This window comes from Candida jiufengensis (assembly GCF_024610255.1).
Source record: "Candida jiufengensis strain CBS 10846 chromosome Unknown scaffold12, whole genome shotgun sequence".
Classification (NCBI taxonomy): Eukaryota; Fungi; Ascomycota; class Pichiomycetes; order Serinales; family Debaryomycetaceae; genus Lodderomyces; species Lodderomyces jiufengensis.
In genome coordinates, this window is record NW_026261568.1 from 190,148 (window position 1) to 210,004 (window position 19,857).

Genomic DNA, 19,857 nt, shown 5'->3' on the forward strand with positions numbered 1-19,857 from the left:
TATTTAATATTTAATAATGATTTCCAATAAAATGTTATTAAGAAGATCTATTATAAGAACAAGAACAACTTTTTCAATTATTCAATCAAATAGACAATTTACAAATACATCACCTAATTTATTTTTTGATAAAAAATTACCATCAAAAGAAGAACAAGATGCTGCTTTCAATAAAATTAAAAAAGTATTACTGGAAAATCCAGAATTAATGGAGTTAACTATTGAATTTAAAAAAATATTAGATAAAAAGGGTTTATTATCAAATGGTGGTAAACCTTCAATTACTCAAATGATGAAATTATTAGCTGATAAAGAAGTTAGAGATCATGGATCAAAATTAAAAGAATTTTTAGATTCAAAAGATACTGGGTTAACAAAAGATGAATTAGCTACTATAACTGGTGCTTATATGTTTCAAGGTAAGGATATCAATTAAGATTTCTGAATTCGGCAAAACTTGTAAATAGTAATAACTAAACTAATTAATATTTGATTGAATATATTATGTATCTGATCCACCATATTAAAATAATTTACTTAATAGAACCTTTACATTTTATTTCTCTATTAAACTCTTAGATAATTCTTTTTTTTTTTTTTTATCTCATCAAAATAAAATATTAATCGGACTTTACTTATTTTAAAAGAATACAAAAAAAAAATAATAAGTAGAATAATTCTATTTAGTATTAATTTTTTACAACCAATTTTTTTTTTACAACCAACTTTTTAAAAAATTTAATGGGAGTTCCAGCTTTATTTAGATGGTTATCTCGAAAATATCCTAAGATTATATCTCCTGTTATAGAAGAAGATCAATATGATTTTGGTGGTTCAAAATATGAAGATTCAAATCCAAATGGTGAAATTGATAATTTATATTTAGATATGAATGGTATTGTACATCCATGTTCTCATCCTGAACATAAAAGACCACCTGAAACTGAAGATGAAATGTTTTTAGATATTTTTACTTATACTGATAGAGTTTTAATGATGGCAAGACCAAGAAAAGTTTTAATGATTGCAGTTGATGGAGTTGCACCAAGAGCTAAAATGAATCAACAAAGAGCAAGAAGATTTAGATCAGCTCAAGATGCAAAATTTAAACAATTAGCTATTGAAAAAGAAATTAAGCAAAAAGAACTTCGAGGAGAAATTATAAATGATTCAATTAAAAAAAAACAATGGGATTCAAATGCTATAACCCCAGGTACTCCATTTATGGATAGATTAGCAGAAGCATTAAGATATTGGGTTGCTTATAAATTAAGTAATGATCCTGGTTGGGCTAATTTACAAGTCATAATATCTGATGCAACTGTACCAGGAGAAGGTGAACATAAATTAATGGCATTTATAAGATCTCAAAGAGCTGATCCACAATATAATCCAAATACTAAACATTGTATATATGGTTTAGATGCAGATTTAATCTTTTTAGGTTTAGCAACTCATGAACCTCATTTTAGAGTATTAAGAGAAGATGTATTTGCAAATCAAGAAAGACATATGACAATTTCTGATCATGTTGGAATGTCAAAAGATCAAGAAAATATAATAGAAGCAAGAGATAAGAAAAAACCATTTTTATGGTTACATGTTAATGTACTAAGAGAATATTTAGCAATTGAATTATATAATCCAAATACATCTTTTCCATTTGATTTAGAAAGAGCTATTGATGATTGGGTTTTTATATGTTTTTTTGCAGGTAATGATTTTTTACCTCATTTACCAAGTTTAGATGTTAGAGATAATGGTATAGATACATTGGTGAATTGTTGGAAAAAATGTGTAACAAGATTAAGAGATTATGTTACATGTGATGGTAAATTAAATTTAGAAAGTGTTGAAATATTATTAAAAGATTTAGCAATTAGAGAAGATGAAATTTTTAAAAATAGACATGCAGTTGATAAAAGAAGAGAAGAAAATAAAAAGAAAAGAAAATTGGCAGAAGAACAAGATAAAGCATTGAAAAATGTTTATTTATCACAAGTATCAAAAGGTAAAGATAAAGCTCCGGTAATAGCTGATATGAACATGCCATTAATGGATACTAGTGGTAAAGCTGTTGAAGGGTATGCCGAATTAAGTAATAAAGATATTGTTAATAACAGAGATACAATCACTTTAGCTGGGATGGCCAACAATGATGCTGCTGCCGCCCTCAAAAAACTTATAGATTCCAAAAAACAACTCAAAGAAGAAACTCCAGAAACCAGCACTGCTAGTAATACAGATGTTGAAGATTCACCAAGAAAACGTACATTTGAAGAAGCTGAAGAAGAAGGTGATAATATACGATTACATGAACCTGGTTATCAAAAGAGATATTATGAACAAAAATTTCATTGTAAAACTGATGAAGAAGTTGAACGAACAAGAAGAGAAGTTGTCAAAAGTTATATTGAAGGTATATCATGGGTAGCATTATATTATTATCAAGCATGTCCTTCATGGACTTGGTTTTATCCTTATCATTATGCACCATTTGCTGCAGATATGACTAATTTACAAGAATTATTTCCAGAAGGTGTGAAATTTAAATTAGGAAAACCATTTAAACCATATGAACAATTAATGTCAGTATTACCAGCAGCATCAAGTCATGCACTCCCAGAAGTATTTCATGATTTAATGAAAAATCCAGATAGTGAAATTATAGAATTTTATCCAGAAGAATTTGAAATTGATATGAATGGGAAAAAAATGAGTTGGCAAGGTATACCTTTATTACCATTTATTGATGAAAAAAGATTATTAGAAGCAGTACAAGGTAAATATCAAGAATTAACAGATTATGAAAGAAAAAGAAATACAAATAGAGAAGCAGAATTATTTATATCAAATCAAAATAAAAATTATAAAAAATTTTATGAAGCATTTTATGAAGATAAATTAGAAACTTTTGATTTCAAATTTGCAAGAACTGGTTTAGCTGGTATTGCAATCAAATTTCAAGATTTTAAACCAGAAGGATTCTTCAAGTTCCCATTAAAAGAAGGTAAAATGCCGAATGTTGATCAAAGAGAATATTTACAAATAGAATATCATTTTCCAGAGAAGAAAAAAGGTAAGTCAATGCTATTAAATGGCTTTATTATGCCATTACCAGCATTGACTGGTGCTGATAAAAATGAAGTAATATATAGATTAACAAATGGTGATATAAGGGGTGCTGGTCATTTTTCAAATAATTTTCAAGCAAATGATTATATTAATAATGGACCAGTTGGAAAAGAAATATATAAGACTTATGGTATGAGAAGAGGAGGTTATAGGTCTCAATTACAAATGATAAAAGATTCAAATAATAATAATAATAATAATAATAATTTTAATGGACAATCACTACCTCAAAAACCACAATTTTCACAACAACAACCACAACACCAATATTTAAATATATATCAAAATTTCGCTCAAAAACAAAATCAACCTCAAATAAATTCAACTGGTTATTTACCACCTCAAACTACAAAAAATGGATATAGAAATTAAAATATTCTATAAAACAAATTGTATAATTTTTCATCTATTGTATTATATATAAATTTAAATCACTATCATCTTTAATTTTTATTGTAATTTTATGATTTTCTGTCTCTGGTAAAGCTATTATACTTCCATCTATACAAAATCTTCTTTGATTTAATTCTTTTGAATTTCTAATATCTAATTCTATTTTATCATTTTTTTCTATTTTTTTATAAATTACATTTGAATTATTTATATGATTACCTTTATCATAAACTTGCATCATAATCTCCATTATATCTAATCCTGATTTAAAAGCAATTAAATATAAATCATTATCTAATATTTTTCCCTTTGGTGATATTTCAAAAGTTGGTTCAAATTTTTGAGCTGATGTAATAACAAAATAAGCAAATGGTCCTTTTATTATTTCATTATTTATTTTTAAATCACCTTCATATTCTTGTTTACTTTCTAAATTTTTTTTAGCAGCAATTTGAAATCTTTCAATACCAAATTTTCTTAATGCTGGTGTATCACTATCTGCAACTAAACTTGCATGAAATGCCCATGAAAATACAACAATAAATTTTAAAGGTTTATTAATTTTTGATTTTGGTTCATTTTGTATTAAATAATAAGAATTTGAAGGTAATTCAATTTCATAAGTATATAATGGTGAATTTTTAGTTGATGATATTAAATGAGCCACAGCTTGTAATTGATTTGTTAAACCTAATGATAATGCTAAACTATTACCAGTTCCACAAGGTATAGGATAAATATTAATTTTATTTTTGGTGGATAATCCATTTACAAATTCATTAATTGAAGTATCTCCACTTAAAAATATGATAGTTGAATTTTCATCTTTAAAATTTGATGCAAAATCAGTAATTGAATTTGGTGATGTTGTTTTAAAATATTCATGATTAATATCTAATAATGAAAACAATGGATCTATTATTTCCGTATATATGTTTTTCTTTAATCTTCCTGAACCTGAATTGATTGAATCTATAATATATACTTTATTTTGTAAAAAATTTGGTATTGAATTTATTATTATATCCTTTTCTGATTTTTCAGAATTTGATTCACTCAATTGAAAAGTTGAATCTTCATTTTGAATCAATTCTATTCTAAGACTCTTTGGTTTGTAATATATTGAATAAGTAGTACTTCTACTCATTGTTACATGTAAAATAAGTTGTAAAATAATAATTTCATATTTTTAATCGATAAGAATATTTTGATTATTAATAATCTTAAAATATAGAATTAAATATTAAACTTTCTATGGAGACGGGTTTAAAAGCCGCACAAGTTTTCGATTTTGTGTTATAAAAATTATTTGTCTTGAATACTCCATCTTCATCGTCAATATTTAGAACAAATCAATAGATAAATTTTGAAAATTTGGTAGGTTCAAGCTCAAGTAGAAATTAATAGTCAAACTCCAATTTCTTATTTAAATAGATTGCTTCAAGTCATAAAAATCTAGAAAATTTTGACTGAACAATTAACTACAAGCATTAATTTGTGATTCCTTTTACTACTGTGTTTATAACACTCGATGATAAAAAAATTGATCAAATTAATTAAAAATTTGAAAATAACCAGAGTCAATCAACAACTAAAGTAGAGCAAGTGAAGTGAAGTAAAGTATATACAGAGATCTGTATGTTCTAATTGGAATAATATGTTTCAGATTTTAGTTCAATTTTGTGTTATTTCATTAGTATTATATTTTTTTTACTCTCATCTCTTTACAGAAATACATCTTCCATACTTTATTTATTATTATTTATTATTACTGTTACTATAATTTTATTTTACAACCAAACTTTTATTAAAGAGAATATATTAGCAACAACAACAACAACGACAACATTATATTGGTGTTATATTATATTAGAACCATATAATTACATTTATATATAAATATTATCATGAAACAAAATGATTATATAGAACTAAATTTAGATCAAGTAGAAGAAGCTTTTAAATGTTTTCAAATTTCTTATCCTATAACGTTTAGAGACAAATTTTATAAATTTAACAACAATATATCAATAAATGAAAATTTAAATCATTTATCATTATTTGCATTACATAATCCTATACTATCTTATTATTGTTATAAACCAATTTTTTTAGAATTAATTTCAAGATGGATTCAATCACCTAATTTATTTGAACAATCTTCAACTTTTATAACTGGTTGTAAAATATTATCATCATTATCACAATTATTAAATATATCATATGAATATTTAAATTTATTTGAATTATTTTTACAAAATTTTGAATTTGAATACTCAAAAAATATTGATATTTATGAATTAGATTCAATTTTATTATCATACTATCGTTTATTACAATTTGATACTAAAAGATTTAAACAATATATTAAACCAAATATAATATATAATATATTGGAAAATGAAGAACTGAAAGTTTCAAAATATTTTGCTATTCAAATTATTACAATGTATATACTGGCATCAGAACAAGTTAGAAATAATATGTTTAAAAAATATGATATTGGAGAAGAAATTTATTCTAAAAACTCATCATTAAATCATTATTTTTTACCATTAGCAGAAGCCAAAAGAATTTCAAATATTAAAACTTTACCAACTTTAGATTCTCATGACTCCAAAAATATTTTAAAAATACCATATTCAGATATTTCTACAACTTTATTAGCACCAGTTTGTGGAATATTAATACCCAAATTACATAATGTCAATTCTACTCAACAAATCAAATTTGTACCAACAGGTAATTCAATAAAAAGTCTAAAACAATTGGCTCAAAACATTCAATTAAATAAACCAGTAATGCTAGTAGGAAATGCGGGATCTGGTAAAACTTTTCTTGTAAATAAACTTGCAGATGATTTATCGTATTCAGATTCAATTGTTAAAATTCATTTAGGAGAACAAACAGATGCAAAATTATTACTTGGTACTTACACTTCTGGTGAAAAACCAGGAACATTTCAGTGGAATACCGGTGTATTAACATCTGCAGTTAAAGAAGGAAAATGGGTTTTAATTGAAGATATTGATAAAGCACCAACAGAAATACTATCAATTATATTGACATTATTGGAGAAAAGAACACTTTCTATTCCATCAAGAGGTGAAGTTATTGAAGCTAAAAATGGATTTCAATTATTTTCAACTGTAAGAACTGACAAAAAATCGGGAGTACCTGATATGATTGGATCAAGATTTTGGGAAACAATTGAATTACAACCTCCAACAGAGGAAGAATTAAAATATATTCTACAAATTAAATTTCCAAAATTGAAAAATTTTTTGGATTCTATATTGAAATGTTATTATGAAGTTTTACGATTTTACGATTTAAAAGCATTTATTTCATTAAATAAAGGAAGTCTTCCTAGAATTATATCTACAAAAGATTTAATAAAATTTTGTTCAAGATGTGAAGTTTTATTGGAAGAACAAAAACCAGAATTTGATGTTACAATTTATGATGATATTTTTGCAGAGGCAGTTTCATGTTTTGGAAGTGCAATTGTTGAACCTCATGCTTTGGAAATATTAGCTAAATTTATAGGTGAAAAATTAGAAATTCCATCATCAAGAATTAATTTATTTTTATCAAAACATGCACCAGTATTTCAAAATGATATTGAATTTTTAAAAGTTGGTCGTGCTGTTTTAAAGAAGTCATCCGATCACAAAAGATCTGAAACCACTGCATTTGCTAGAACTAACCATGCTCTTCATTTAATGGAACAAATTGGTGTTGGTACTAGAATGGCAGAGCCTTTATTGCTTGTTGGTGAAACAGGTACAGGTAAGACTACAATCGTTCAACAAATTGCAAAAATTTTACACAAAACTCTTACTGTTATCAATGTATCTCAACAAACAGAAGCTGGTGATTTATTAGGAGGTTACAAACCGATCAATTCTAAAACACTTGCTATAAATGTTCAAGATGTTTTTGAAAAATTATTTTTGGCAACTTTTTCAGAAAAGAAAAATGAAAGATTTAATAAAATTTTATCCAAATGTTTTAACAACAATCAATGGAAAAATGTTGCAAGATTATGGAAAGAAGCTTATAAACTGGCCATTGATGTACTTTCTAAACAACCAGAAAATGATGAACCAAGAAAAAAAAGAAAGACTGACAAAAGTTTTCTACTTCAAAAATGGGATGAATTTCAGAAAATCTTAGAAGATTTTGAAATCAAAATAACCGCAGAACATTCATTTGTGTTTGATTTTGTGGAAGGGTCTTTGGTAAAGGCAATAAAAAATGGTGATTGGCTTTTACTTGATGAAATTAATTTAGCAAGTTCAGATACTTTGGAAAATATTGCAGATTTACTTAATGAGTCAATTGATCAAAGATCAATTTTATTATCCGAAAGAGGTGATACAGAACCTTTAAAAGCTCATCCAGAATTTAGAATATTTGGTTGTATGAATCCTTCCACTGATGTTGGTAAAAGAGATTTACCAGTAAGTATTAGATCAAGATTTACAGAAATTTATGTGCATTCACCTGATAAAGATTTACAAGATTTATTAAAAATTATTAACAAATATATTGGAAGATTTGCGATTGGAGATGAATGGGTGGTTAATGACATAGCTGAACTTTATTTAAAAGCAAAAGCTTTATCAGAACTGAATAAAATTGTAGATGGTGCAAATCAAAGACCTCATTTCAGTATTCGTACATTAACAAGAACTTTAATTTATGTATGTGATATTATACCAATTTATGGTTTGAGAAGATCATTATTTGAAGGATTTTCAATGACTTTTTTAACTTTACTAGATATTAAATCAGAGGAGATACTAAAACCTGAGATTATCAAATATACTATTGGGAAATTGAAAAATATGAAATCCATAATGAGTCAGATGCCACAAGCACCAAACCTGGGTCTGGTTCAATTCAAGCATTACTGGTTGAAACATGGACCTAACGAGATTATACCACAACCCAATTATATTATCACTCCTTTTGTTGAGAAAAACCTTTTGAATTTGGTGAGAGCTACAGCTGGCCGTAGATTTCCTGTTTTAATTCAAGGTCCAACTTCTGCTGGTAAAACTTCGATGATCAATTATTTGGCTAATATAACCGGGCATAAATTTGTTCGTATCAATAATCATGAACATACAGATTTACAGGAGTATTTAGGAACTTACGTTAGTGATTCATCGGGAAAATTAATATTTCAAGAAGGGATTTTAGTGGAAGCTTTGAAAAAGGGGTATTGGATTGTTTTGGATGAATTGAATCTTGCTCCAACTGATGTTTTAGAAGCCTTAAATCGTTTATTAGATGATAATAGAGAATTATTTATTCCTGAAACTCAAGAAATTGTTAAACCACATCCTGATTTTATGTTATTTGCAACTCAAAACCCACCTGGATTATATGGTGGTAGAAAAGTATTATCCAGAGCTTTCCGTAATAGATTTTTGGAGCTCCATTTTGATGATATTCCACAAGATGAATTAGAAATTATTTTAAGACAAAGGTGTCAAATTGCTCCAAGCTACGCGAAAAAAATAGTTGATGTTTATAAACAATTGACCGTACAAAGACAATCAACAAGATTATTTGAACAGAAAAATTCATTTGCTACTTTAAGAGATTTATTTAGATGGGCAACTAGAGAGGCAGTTGGTTATGAAGAATTAGCTATAAATGGTTATATGTTATTAGCTGAAAGAGTCAGAAAAGATGATGAAAAAATAGCTGTCAAAGAGACTATTGAGAAAGTAATGAAGGTAAAATTAGACATGGAATCATATTGTGAAAATTACGATTTGGATGCTTTAATTGAAAGCGACACATCAGTGGTCTGGACTAAAGCAATGCGTCGTTTAGCAATATTAGTTTTATCTTCAATCAAAAATAAAGAACCGTTATTATTAGTTGGTGAAACAGGTTGTGGTAAAACAACTGTTTGTCAAGTTATAGCTGATTTTTATTCCAAGCAATTGATTTCAGTAAATGCCCATCAAAACACCGAGACTGGAGATTTGTTAGGAAGTCAAAGACCCATGAGAAATAAATTTAACATCAAAAAGGAATTGGAATCAAAACTTTTAACTTATTTGAATATAAATGATAAATTATTAACGCTTGATGAACTTATTAGTCAGTACAAAATAAGTGAAACAAAATCAGAAGAAATCGATGAATTGATTAAAAACAATTCTGTACTATTTGAATGGTTGGATGGACCTTTAGTTACTGCAATGAAAACCGGAAGTTTTTTCTTATTAGATGAAATATCATTAGCTGACGATTCTGTTTTAGAAAGGTTAAATTCTGTACTTGAACCAGAAAGAAGTTTATTACTTGCTGAAAAAGGTAGTGATGATGCCTTTATAATAGCGTCAGATGGATTCGAATTTTTTGCAACAATGAACCCTGGTGGAGATTATGGTAAAAAAGAATTATCACCTGCATTAAGAAACAGATTTACTGAAATTTGGGTACCATCAATGGAAAATTTCGAAGATGTTTATCAAATTGTAGAGTCAAGACTTAAACAATCGCAGCTCGCAGGTCCTATTGTTAAATTTGCAAAATGGTATGCTATGGAATTTGGAGGTGGAAGTACAAGTAATGGTGTTATATCACTTAGAGATATATTGGCTTGGGTTGAATTTATCAACTCTTGTGATTATTTAGAACCAAATGTTGCTTTATTACATGGTGCTTTAATGGTTTTCATTGATGCCTTAGGAACTAATAATACTGCATATTTAGCTGAAAATATTGAAAACCTCGAGATGAATAAATCTAAATGTATTAAATTCTTGGATGTTGATACTAAAGTCTCAAATTTTGAAATCCAATTTAGCGATGATTATTTAAGGGCTGGCCATTTTTCAATTCCTATTAAAAATATGGTTGAAACTCAACACTCGTTTAGTTTAAATGCACCTACTACCGCAGAAAATGCTATGAAAGTGGTAAGGGCAATGCAAGTGAATAAACCAATTTTATTAGAAGGTAGTCCTGGTGTTGGTAAAACAAGTTTGATAACTGCATTAGCTTCAGGTACTGGAAATACTTTAATTCGTATAAATTTATCAGAACAGACTGATTTAGTGGATTTATTTGGATCAGATGCTCCTGCTGAGAATGGAAAAGCTGGTGAATTCGCATGGAGAGATGCTCCATTTTTAAGAGCGATGCAAAGAGGTGAATGGGTTTTATTAGATGAAATGAACTTGGCATCACAATCAGTTTTAGAAGGTTTAAATGCATGTTTAGATCATAGAGGTGAAGCATATATTCCTGAATTAGATAAAACATTTCAAAAGCATAAAGATTTTAGAATTTTTGCAGCTCAAAATCCTCAATATCAAGGTGGAGGAAGAAAAGGTTTACCAAAATCATTTGTCAATCGTTTTAGTGTTGTTTACGTTGATACATTAAAATCAGCCGATCTCGAATTTATATTATCTAATCTTTATCCTTCTGTTAATTCAACTGATTCCACAAAATTGATTAAGTTTATTTCTGAAATTGAAGATCAAGTCGTAAAGAAGAAGTTATGGGGACATCAAGGAAGTCCTTGGGAATTCAATTTACGTGATTCATTGAGATGGTTGAGTTTATACACTTCAAAAAATTTGAAATCTGATATTCAATTATCTGATTTTTTAAATATGATTATTTGTCAAAGATTTAGAAATAATGAAGATCGTGAAAGAGCATTAACTTTATTTTCCAATATTTTTGGTTCAATCCCAAGGCATGACAATTATTTTAAATTGTCCAATTCTTATATTCAAGCTGGTTCTGCTTTAGGTAAAAGAGATGCATTTTCTCAATATGATAATGGCAAATTATTACCACTTCAGTGTAACTTTCAAATAATGGAGACTATACTCAGATGTATATCAAATAATTTACCTGTCATATTAACTGGTCCATCAAATTCTGGTAAAACAAGTACAATTCGCTACATGGCAAATATATGTGGTGCAAAATTGGACGAATTTTCAATGAATAGTGAAGTTGACTCCATGGATATTTTAGGTGGTTACGAGCAATCAGATTTATCAAGAGAAATGCATAGTCTATTGCATAAAATTGAAGTTATATTGAATGAACATGTTGCATTGTTGAAAGGAAATACAGAGAAAGCTTTATATGCTATTAGTTTATTATCAACTGTCACTTTGCAATCATATGAAAAACTTCATGAACAAATTGTTGATATTGTTGATCCTAGTACTTTAAAGGCTTCCACATTATTGGTTTCAAAAGTTAAACAACCAAATTCTTTGAGGTTTGATTGGTTTGATGGTCTTCTTGTTAAAGCAGTGGAAAATGGTCACTGGTTAATTCTTGATAATGCTAATTTATGTCCTCCTTCAGTTTTGGATAGATTAAATTCTTTACTTGAGACTAATGGAACTTTAATTATAAATGAATGTACTTTACCAAATGGTGAGCCAAGAGTTTTAAAACCCCATCCAAATTTTAGATTATTTTTGACTGTTGATTTTAGATTTGGGGAATTGTCTAGAGCAATGAGAAATAGAGGGATTGAAGTTTACATGGATTCCTTAGATGAAAGAGTATCAAGATTTGATAAAAAGCTGTTGAAACATATTACAACTACTAGTTATGGATTTGAAAGAAATACAAACTTGAGAGATTTTAGTTTGCTTGAAGATTCCATTCAAAATGGGTCAATTTGTACTAGTTCAACATTGGGAATAATAGCAGAACCTCAAGTTAACTGGAAGGATTTTGTTTTCAACTCATTAGATTTTGCAAGTGATAATAAAAGTATCGTGGAAGGAATTTTTGAAAGTTTTCAATTGATAAGGAAGTTTGATTTACCATTAAAAAGTGTTTACAAAAATTCAGATTTACTTGCTGCTGAAGTTGTGAATGAAAACGTGGGTTTTGGAGAGTTTCAAGCATTACATCCATTATTAAATACTTCAATTATTTCAACTATTGTTGATGAGTTTCCTTTTGCTTCTACCAGTGAGTCAACCATGTTGTTTGAAATGATTGATATCTTGAAATACCTTGGGAGGAAATTGGATACTATTGAAAAATCTTCAATGAATAAGAAGATTGAGGATTTGAGTTATATCGAAAAGTCTGCTGCTGTTGCAAATGGTAGAAATATTAAATCTGTACCAAGGATCGACATTTATATGATATCTCAAGACGTCTTTAAGTTTGGTGTTGAAACAATTACTGAAACAAAATTATTTTCCAAGGTAATATTCATGCAATTATTCAAGTTGTTTAGCATGACTCAAGTCTTTATCCAAGAGCTGAATGAATCAAAAATACGAGTGTTCCAGGAGTTAATTATTAGTTGGTGCGAGACTAATAAAGCTACTGATTTATTAAAAACGATAGATTATTTTGGTAAAAAGTTAGAATTATTCACTGGTTTATCAATGAATGAAATTTGGGAATATTTTAGAGGGGATTATCCGCAAACATTAGCTGGATGGGAGAATTTAAATTTAGTAAATTCATTAATTGCAGATTTTGACTTTGTTTCAAAGCAACAAACAACTGATGTGTCGTCCCTTGCTTTGTTGTTTGAAGAACTTTATAGATCAATCATTGAAAATAATTATGATGAAACTGAATTGCATTTAGTATTGGAGAAAGTTCGTAACAACTTAGAAGAATTGAAAAACAATAGTGGTAAAAGGTCAAATGTATTTAAAGAAGAATTCACCTACGTCAGTGATTTTATTGAAGATAAAAATGATTTATTGCATCTTTACAACCATTCCGAAAGATCTTTATTATCAATTATCAAAGACAAAAATTTCAGACCATATCCTAGTATTATTAAAACTGTGTCTCAAAATTTCACTCAAATCAGGGCTTTGTTTACGAGTTTATTATTTAGCTCCACAATAAGCAAAACTTTCAAATTGCAACTTAGTCCAGCGGAAAGAGTGAATGAATCATTATTGGACTCAAATATTTTGAAATCAGCACTTATTAATCAATCAAAATTTATATTAGCAGATCAAAAGGAGAGGTTTGCAAAATTGTTATTGGATTGGATTGATTATGTTTACCTTGCTCATCCAGAATTGAGTTCTCATATTAAGGAGCAATTTTTACAACCAGCTATTGCATTAGCAAACAAATCTGATAATTTACTCAATTTAGGAAAAGCTTGGATTTTGTTTTCCACGGGTCTTATACAATTATATTTACCAAATCATCCAAAAGATCCAGCTATTAAAGAGTATGTCATTGCTCAAGTCCACTCCAATTATATGCACGACGTCAAACAAATTAAGCACTCATTTGAATCAAGTAGGGAAGTTTTAAAAGGAGACCAAAAAACATTTTTAGAAACAACCTTAAATGAACTTGATCTTCCAGTCCCAGAAAAACCCAAGGTTTATCGTCCAGAAAATTCAGTTGATGGTTTAATCGATGAATGGAATGCTATAATGGATTCTTCTATAAGATCTATTGATAAATTAATTTATGAAATTGAAAGTAAATCAGAAGTAGAAAATAAAGTTAAACTATTCCAAACAAATCTTTCAAAATTTGCAATGAGAATGGAACAAAATTATTATTTGTATTCAGATTTGAATGATATACTTCTTGGTTTCATATATGGATTGAAATTTGGTCTTGATATTACTATGATTCCAAGTGATGATAGTAGGTTATCCAAAACTTGGTTTATTGATACCTCCGATATGATAAATTCTGAGAGTGTAAATACTGCGTTTAAAAAAGCTAAAGAATTTACTAAGAAATTAAGTGTTGAAGATCAAGCAGTGGAAAATATTATGAAATATTTTATGAAAATTAGTTTTGCTACAGAAAATGAAGATGTGTTAAATCAAACGTTTAAAAATTTGTATTATAGATGGTCACTTAGAAAGATGAGAGAAGACCAAGCCAAATCCGAGGAAGGAAATTTGTTCAAATACAAAAATGTGGAAGAAAACATTGATCAAGATTTCCAAAAATTATTTCCAGATTATGAAACGATTATGGATCTAGATATGAACGGTGGTGCTAAAACTAACTTTGAAGATGTTTATGTACAAATTGCTAGATCATATATTGAACATTTTTATGAGAGAAAACAAATAGAGATGATTGATCTAACTCGAGAAGGTTGTGAAGTATATGATGTATTGAATTCTTTTGATTTAGCCGATGGTACTATTAATTCTTCAGGTTTAGCTGCAACTATTAATTTGTCTCATGATATCACCAACAAACTAACAAATCCACTGAGCAGCTTTCATTTTTATAAGGAAAGTAACCCTAAAGAAGTTGAAAATGCTATAAAAATTGTTTCAGATGTTCATGAGTCATCAAAGAAGTTGCTGGAACTTTGGCCAGAGCATGCTACGTTGAAAAATATAGTATTTGCAACTTCAGAATTTTTGTCATATCCAATAAATTTACCATTAGGTAGATTCTTGCAAAAGATTGAACAAATTTATACATATATTGCGGAATGGCAAAAATATTCTTCATCACAAACTTCACTTGAGGCTCAATATAATAAATTGACTACTTTAATAATAACTTGGAGGAAATTGGAATTGTCTACTTGGAACTCTTTGTTTAAATATGAAGAAATAACTTTTGAGAATAAAGTAGGTGCTTGGTGGTTTCATTTATTGGAAGTCATATTGATTCCAATATTGGAAAACAATGAGGAAGAAGATCAAGCTGTGAAGTTATTATCTGCATTAAATATTTTTATGAGTAATATGTCATACGGAGAATTTTCAAGTAGATTGAAGATATTAAAAGCTTTTAGAAATCATGCTTCAGAAATTGACAAACTGAATAAAATCGTTGATGCATTAACAAATTTTGTTAAATTTTATGATCAATTTGAACCAATTATTCATGAGAATATTCGTATTACGAAAGACAAATTACAAAAAGATATTAATGAAGTACTTTTATTAGCAAGTTGGAAAGATGTTAATATTGATGCACTTAAACAAAGTGCGAGAAAATCTCACAATAATTTATATAAAATTGTCCGAAAATATAGGGATTTGTTAAATACTCCAGTCCAAGCAATAATTGAAACAGGATTATCATCAGATAATACGAGTAAATTTGTGAATGCTTTGAAGTTACCTTTGGTCGGAATCTCTGATTATATTCAAGAAGATGCAGTCAAGGAAATTAATACATGGAGTGAAAGACCTCAAAGATTACAAAATTTATCAATGATTAAGAAAAATTTGAAGATTTATGTCGATAGAATTGGTTCAGAAACACTTCCTAAATTTTCGGAGTTTGCTGATGAAGTTAAGTCACATATGGAAGAATTACGTAAAGAGACCCCAACTCAATTAAAAGATGATAATAAAAAATTAGTTGCAGCTTTGAAAACTCAAAAAATGAAATTGCTAAGTGATTCAATTCGTGAAGTCAGGCGTTCTGGGCTAAAGACTAGTATGCGTCTGGATATAGTTGCTACACAACGTTCAGTAAATTTGATTTTAGCTAATTCAAAAACATTAGATGGGTATGTGGAAGGTTGTGATGAAGATTTTTTCAAAATATTAGATTTATTGCCTCGTCTTCGTGCTGCGATTGCATCACCTTCTGATGATGTACCCATATCAGATCTTGAAAAAGGTATGGCTGCTATAGAGAATTTAATTCATTTGTTGGTAATAAAGCGTTCTCCAATTGAGGTTTTTGTTAATAGATTTAGTCAATTGTTTGAGAATTATACACATTTGCAAAAATTATCTCAAATGAATCAAAAGAATGAAATTTTGATACAAGTTGAAATTGGCAATTTAGATTACATAAGAAAATGGTTAATTAAGTTATTGGATTATGCAAATACTACATTTAGGGTTTTGAATCAATTTTCAGCATCAACCTCTGAAACAGGAATATTTAGTGATCTCAGAAATGAATTGAATGCAATGGAAGTAGTTGAAAGTAATTTGATAGTACTGACATCTAGTGACTTAAATAAATCTGAAAGATTTAAACAATTTTTAAATGGCTTGGTTATTTCATTGACAAATTGGAAAATTCAAAATGTAAAATATGCATTTGTTGCAGATATTATTTTGGAGTGGTTACAAAAAAATCATGCGGAGTCAAATATAAATTTAGTTGCAGACAATCAATTTTCTATTGAAGATGTTGAAAAAGAATTTAGAAACTTATCTTCGCTGATCCTTGTTGCTGTTCAAAAAGTTACAGAGACCCAAAACTCAGAAATAGACAGGGATGATGATGGATGGTTAATCAATGTACAATCAAGATTATCTCAATATATTAAACGTTCTCATATAAATTCAGTTTTATTAAAAATTGAAAAATGTATAGATATGTCCAGAATGTCAACTGAATCATCGAACTTGATCTCAGCTTTGAGTTCATTTACTTTACCATTAGTTGAATTTTATTATAATTTATGTTCAAATATCCTTATAAAGATTAGAGAGAATTACCATGACTTATCCAAGGCTACATTTAAATTTTCATCAATACTTTTTTTATTGGCAACTAAAGGATTTTGTTCTCCACAACCACCAAATGAACAGAAAGAGGATAATAATTTACATGATGGTACTGGTTTAGGAGATGGAGAAGGTGCTCAAAACAATACCAATGATGTTGAAGAAGATGAAGATTTGACTGAAGATGCACAAAAACCAAATGACGAACAAAACAAAGATGAGGATAATGATGGAGAAGATGATGACGCAATAGAAATGGAAGGTGATATGGCAGGCGAACTTGAAGATTTGTCTGATCAAGATAAAGATGATAACGAAGAAGAGCAAGACGGGGATGAGAATGAAGATTTAGATGAAGAAATTGATGACTTGGATGATTTGGATCCTAACAATGTTGATGAAAAAATGTGGGATGAAGAAGCAAAAGTAGAAAAAGAAAAAGATTCAGATAAGATGCCAGAAACTTCAAATAATGATGAGGAAATGGAAGCAAGAGAAGATGATGAAAATAGTAAGAAAGATGGAGAAAATCAAAATAATAAGGAAGATGGTGATGAGGAAAATGAAGAAATTGAGGAAAAAGAAAATGATGATGATGCAAATGAAGAAAATGATGTTGGAGAACAAGAAGATGAGGTTGATAATCAAGAAGGTGAAAAATTGGAGAATGTACCAGAGTCAGAAGTTTTGGATCTTCCTGATGATATCAATTTAGATGGGGATGAGAATGAAGAAAGTGAAGAAAATGATGAAGATGATCAAAAGGAAGATGACCTTGATGAGGAGGAAACCAAAGAAGAGGAAAATAATTTAAATGATGAAGAAAATAAAATGAATGTAGAAGAGAGTGGAGAAGAAGACGATGATGATATGAAAGAAGAACACAACGAAGAAGAAGGTCAAGAAAATGAAGAAAATGGTGCAGATTCCATCACAGAAGAACCTAAAGTGGAAGATGGTGATGAAGGAGAAGATGAAAATGACGAATTGGAACACGAAAAGCAGGAAAATCCAGAGGAAGAAGAAGGTGGACAAGAACAGGAAGATAAAAATGCCACAAAAGGAGCAGATGGAGGAGCAGATATTGAGAATGACCAAGACGAAATGGACATGGATACAGATGCAGCAATGGAACAAGAGGTAGGAAAATCTGGTGAAGGTGGTGAAAATGAAATTAATAATGAAGAAAATTCCGATGTTATTGGTTCAAATACTGCAAATAATGATGAAAATGAAAAAGCTGATAAAATGGAAGATGAAGAAGAAAATGCAAGTTCAAAAACCAATGAATCTTTAAAACAAATTGGAGAATCTTTGAAAGAATTTTATCGTCGTAGACAAGAAATATTAGAAGCACAAGAATCACAAGAAGAAAAAGAAGAATCAGCAAATAGAAATAATAATGAATTTCAACACACTGAAGAAAATGTTGAATTACAAGCTCTTGGTTCAGCTAATAGAGATCAAATTCAATCATTTGATGAAGATATGGCAATTGATGAAGAAGTAGAAGAAGATCAAAGAAGAGAAGAAAATCAAAATAGTAATGAAGATGAAGAACAAATTAAAGATGAAAATGAAGAAGATGCGAATGAAGCAAATGCTGCTGATGATGAAGCAGGAGGTGCTGCTCAATCAAATCAACAAGGAGCAGAAGATAATGATGAAATCGTTAATGGTTCTTCCGAAAATATGGATATTGATTATAATGAACTTGAAGAAGATGATGAAGAAGAAATTGAAGAGCTAATGCAAAATTATGAAATTAATGATAATAATCAACCACCAATACCAATTGAAGAAGCAAGAAAATTATGGAAAGAAAGTGAATTAGCTACACAAGAATTAGCATCTGGACTTTGTGAACAATTAAGATTAATCCTAGAGCCAACTTTAAGTACAAAATTACGAGGAGATTATAAAACAGGTAAAAGATTAAATATGAAACGTATTATACCATATATTGCATCAGATTTTAAAAAGGATAAAATTTGGTTAAGAAGAACAAAACCTTCAAAACGTCAATATCAAATAATGATTGCAGTTGATGATTCAAAATCAATGACTGAAAGTAATTCAACAAGATTAGCTTTTCATAGTATTGCATTAGTATCAAAAGCTTTAACTCAATTAGAAAGTGGAGGATTATCAATAGTTAGATTTGGAGAAGATGTTAAAATAGTTCATCCATTTGATAAACCTTTTAGTAATGAAACAGGTGCTAAAATATTTCAATGGTTTGATTTCCAACAATCAAGAACTGATATAAAAGCTTTATGTAATCAATCATTAAAAATATTTGAAAATGAAAAATTTGAAAATAAAGCTGATTTATGGCAATTACAAATTATAATAAGTGATGGAGTATGTGAAAGTCATGAAAATATTTTAAGAATGGTTAGAAAAGCAAGAGATGAAAAAATTATGATGGTATTTGTTGTTATTGATGGTATTAATCTGAAAGAATCTATTATGGATATGCAACAAGTAAGATATGAAACTGATTTAAATACCGGAGAAATGATTTTAAAAGTTGATAAATATCTTGATAGTTTCCCATTTGAATTTTATGTTATTGTTAAAAATATAAATGAATTACCAGAAATGCTTTCAACAATTTTAAGACAATATTTTATAGAAATATCAAATGTATAGAGATATAGTAAAGTACTTTATTATTTTTAATATTATTATTATTATTATTTATTAAGTGATTGTTATCTAGCAAAAAATTATTAAAACCCAATCATAAAACTTTTTAAATTCTTCATTAAAAGAAACTTATTCCCTGAAATCTATTATTATATATATATTACATTACATTTGTTTTAACCCGAAAAATTATATACCCAAAAAAAAT

At 28.3% G+C, this 19,857-nt stretch overlaps 4 protein-coding genes across 4 annotated transcripts; 3 read left to right on the forward strand and 1 right to left on the reverse strand. All coding sequences in view use genetic code 12, as the record gives it.

Annotated features, from left to right (window-relative positions):
• Positions 1-31: 31 nt before the first annotated feature.
• KGF54_005403 (uncharacterized protein) lies at positions 32-436 on the forward strand (the record flags this gene model as incomplete). Its single annotated transcript, XM_051766197.1, has 1 exon — positions 32-436. One exon carries the CDS (start codon positions 32-34, stop codon positions 434-436), a length of 405 nt encoding a protein of 134 aa, XP_051617610.1.
• Positions 437-741: 305 nt separating this feature from the next.
• Positions 742-3,507, forward strand: RAT1 (ssRNA exonuclease; the record flags this gene model as incomplete). Its single annotated transcript, XM_051766198.1, has 1 exon — positions 742-3,507. The coding sequence occupies one exon, from the start codon at positions 742-744 to the stop codon at positions 3,505-3,507; it is 2,766 nt and encodes a 921-aa protein (XP_051617611.1).
• Positions 3,508-3,541: 34 nt separating this feature from the next.
• On the reverse strand, positions 3,542-4,675 carry KGF54_005405 (uncharacterized protein; the record flags this gene model as incomplete). The annotated part of the gene is made up of 1 exon (XM_051766199.1): positions 3,542-4,675. The coding sequence occupies one exon, from the start codon at positions 4,673-4,675 to the stop codon at positions 3,542-3,544; it is 1,134 nt and encodes a 377-aa protein (XP_051617612.1).
• A 760-nt stretch (positions 4,676-5,435) lies between these two features.
• MDN1 (AAA family ATPase midasin) lies at positions 5,436-19,652 on the forward strand (the record flags this gene model as incomplete). The annotated part of the gene is made up of 1 exon (XM_051766200.1): positions 5,436-19,652. The coding sequence occupies one exon, from the start codon at positions 5,436-5,438 to the stop codon at positions 19,650-19,652; it is 14,217 nt and encodes a 4,738-aa protein (XP_051617613.1).
• Positions 19,653-19,857: the final 205 nt, after the last annotated feature.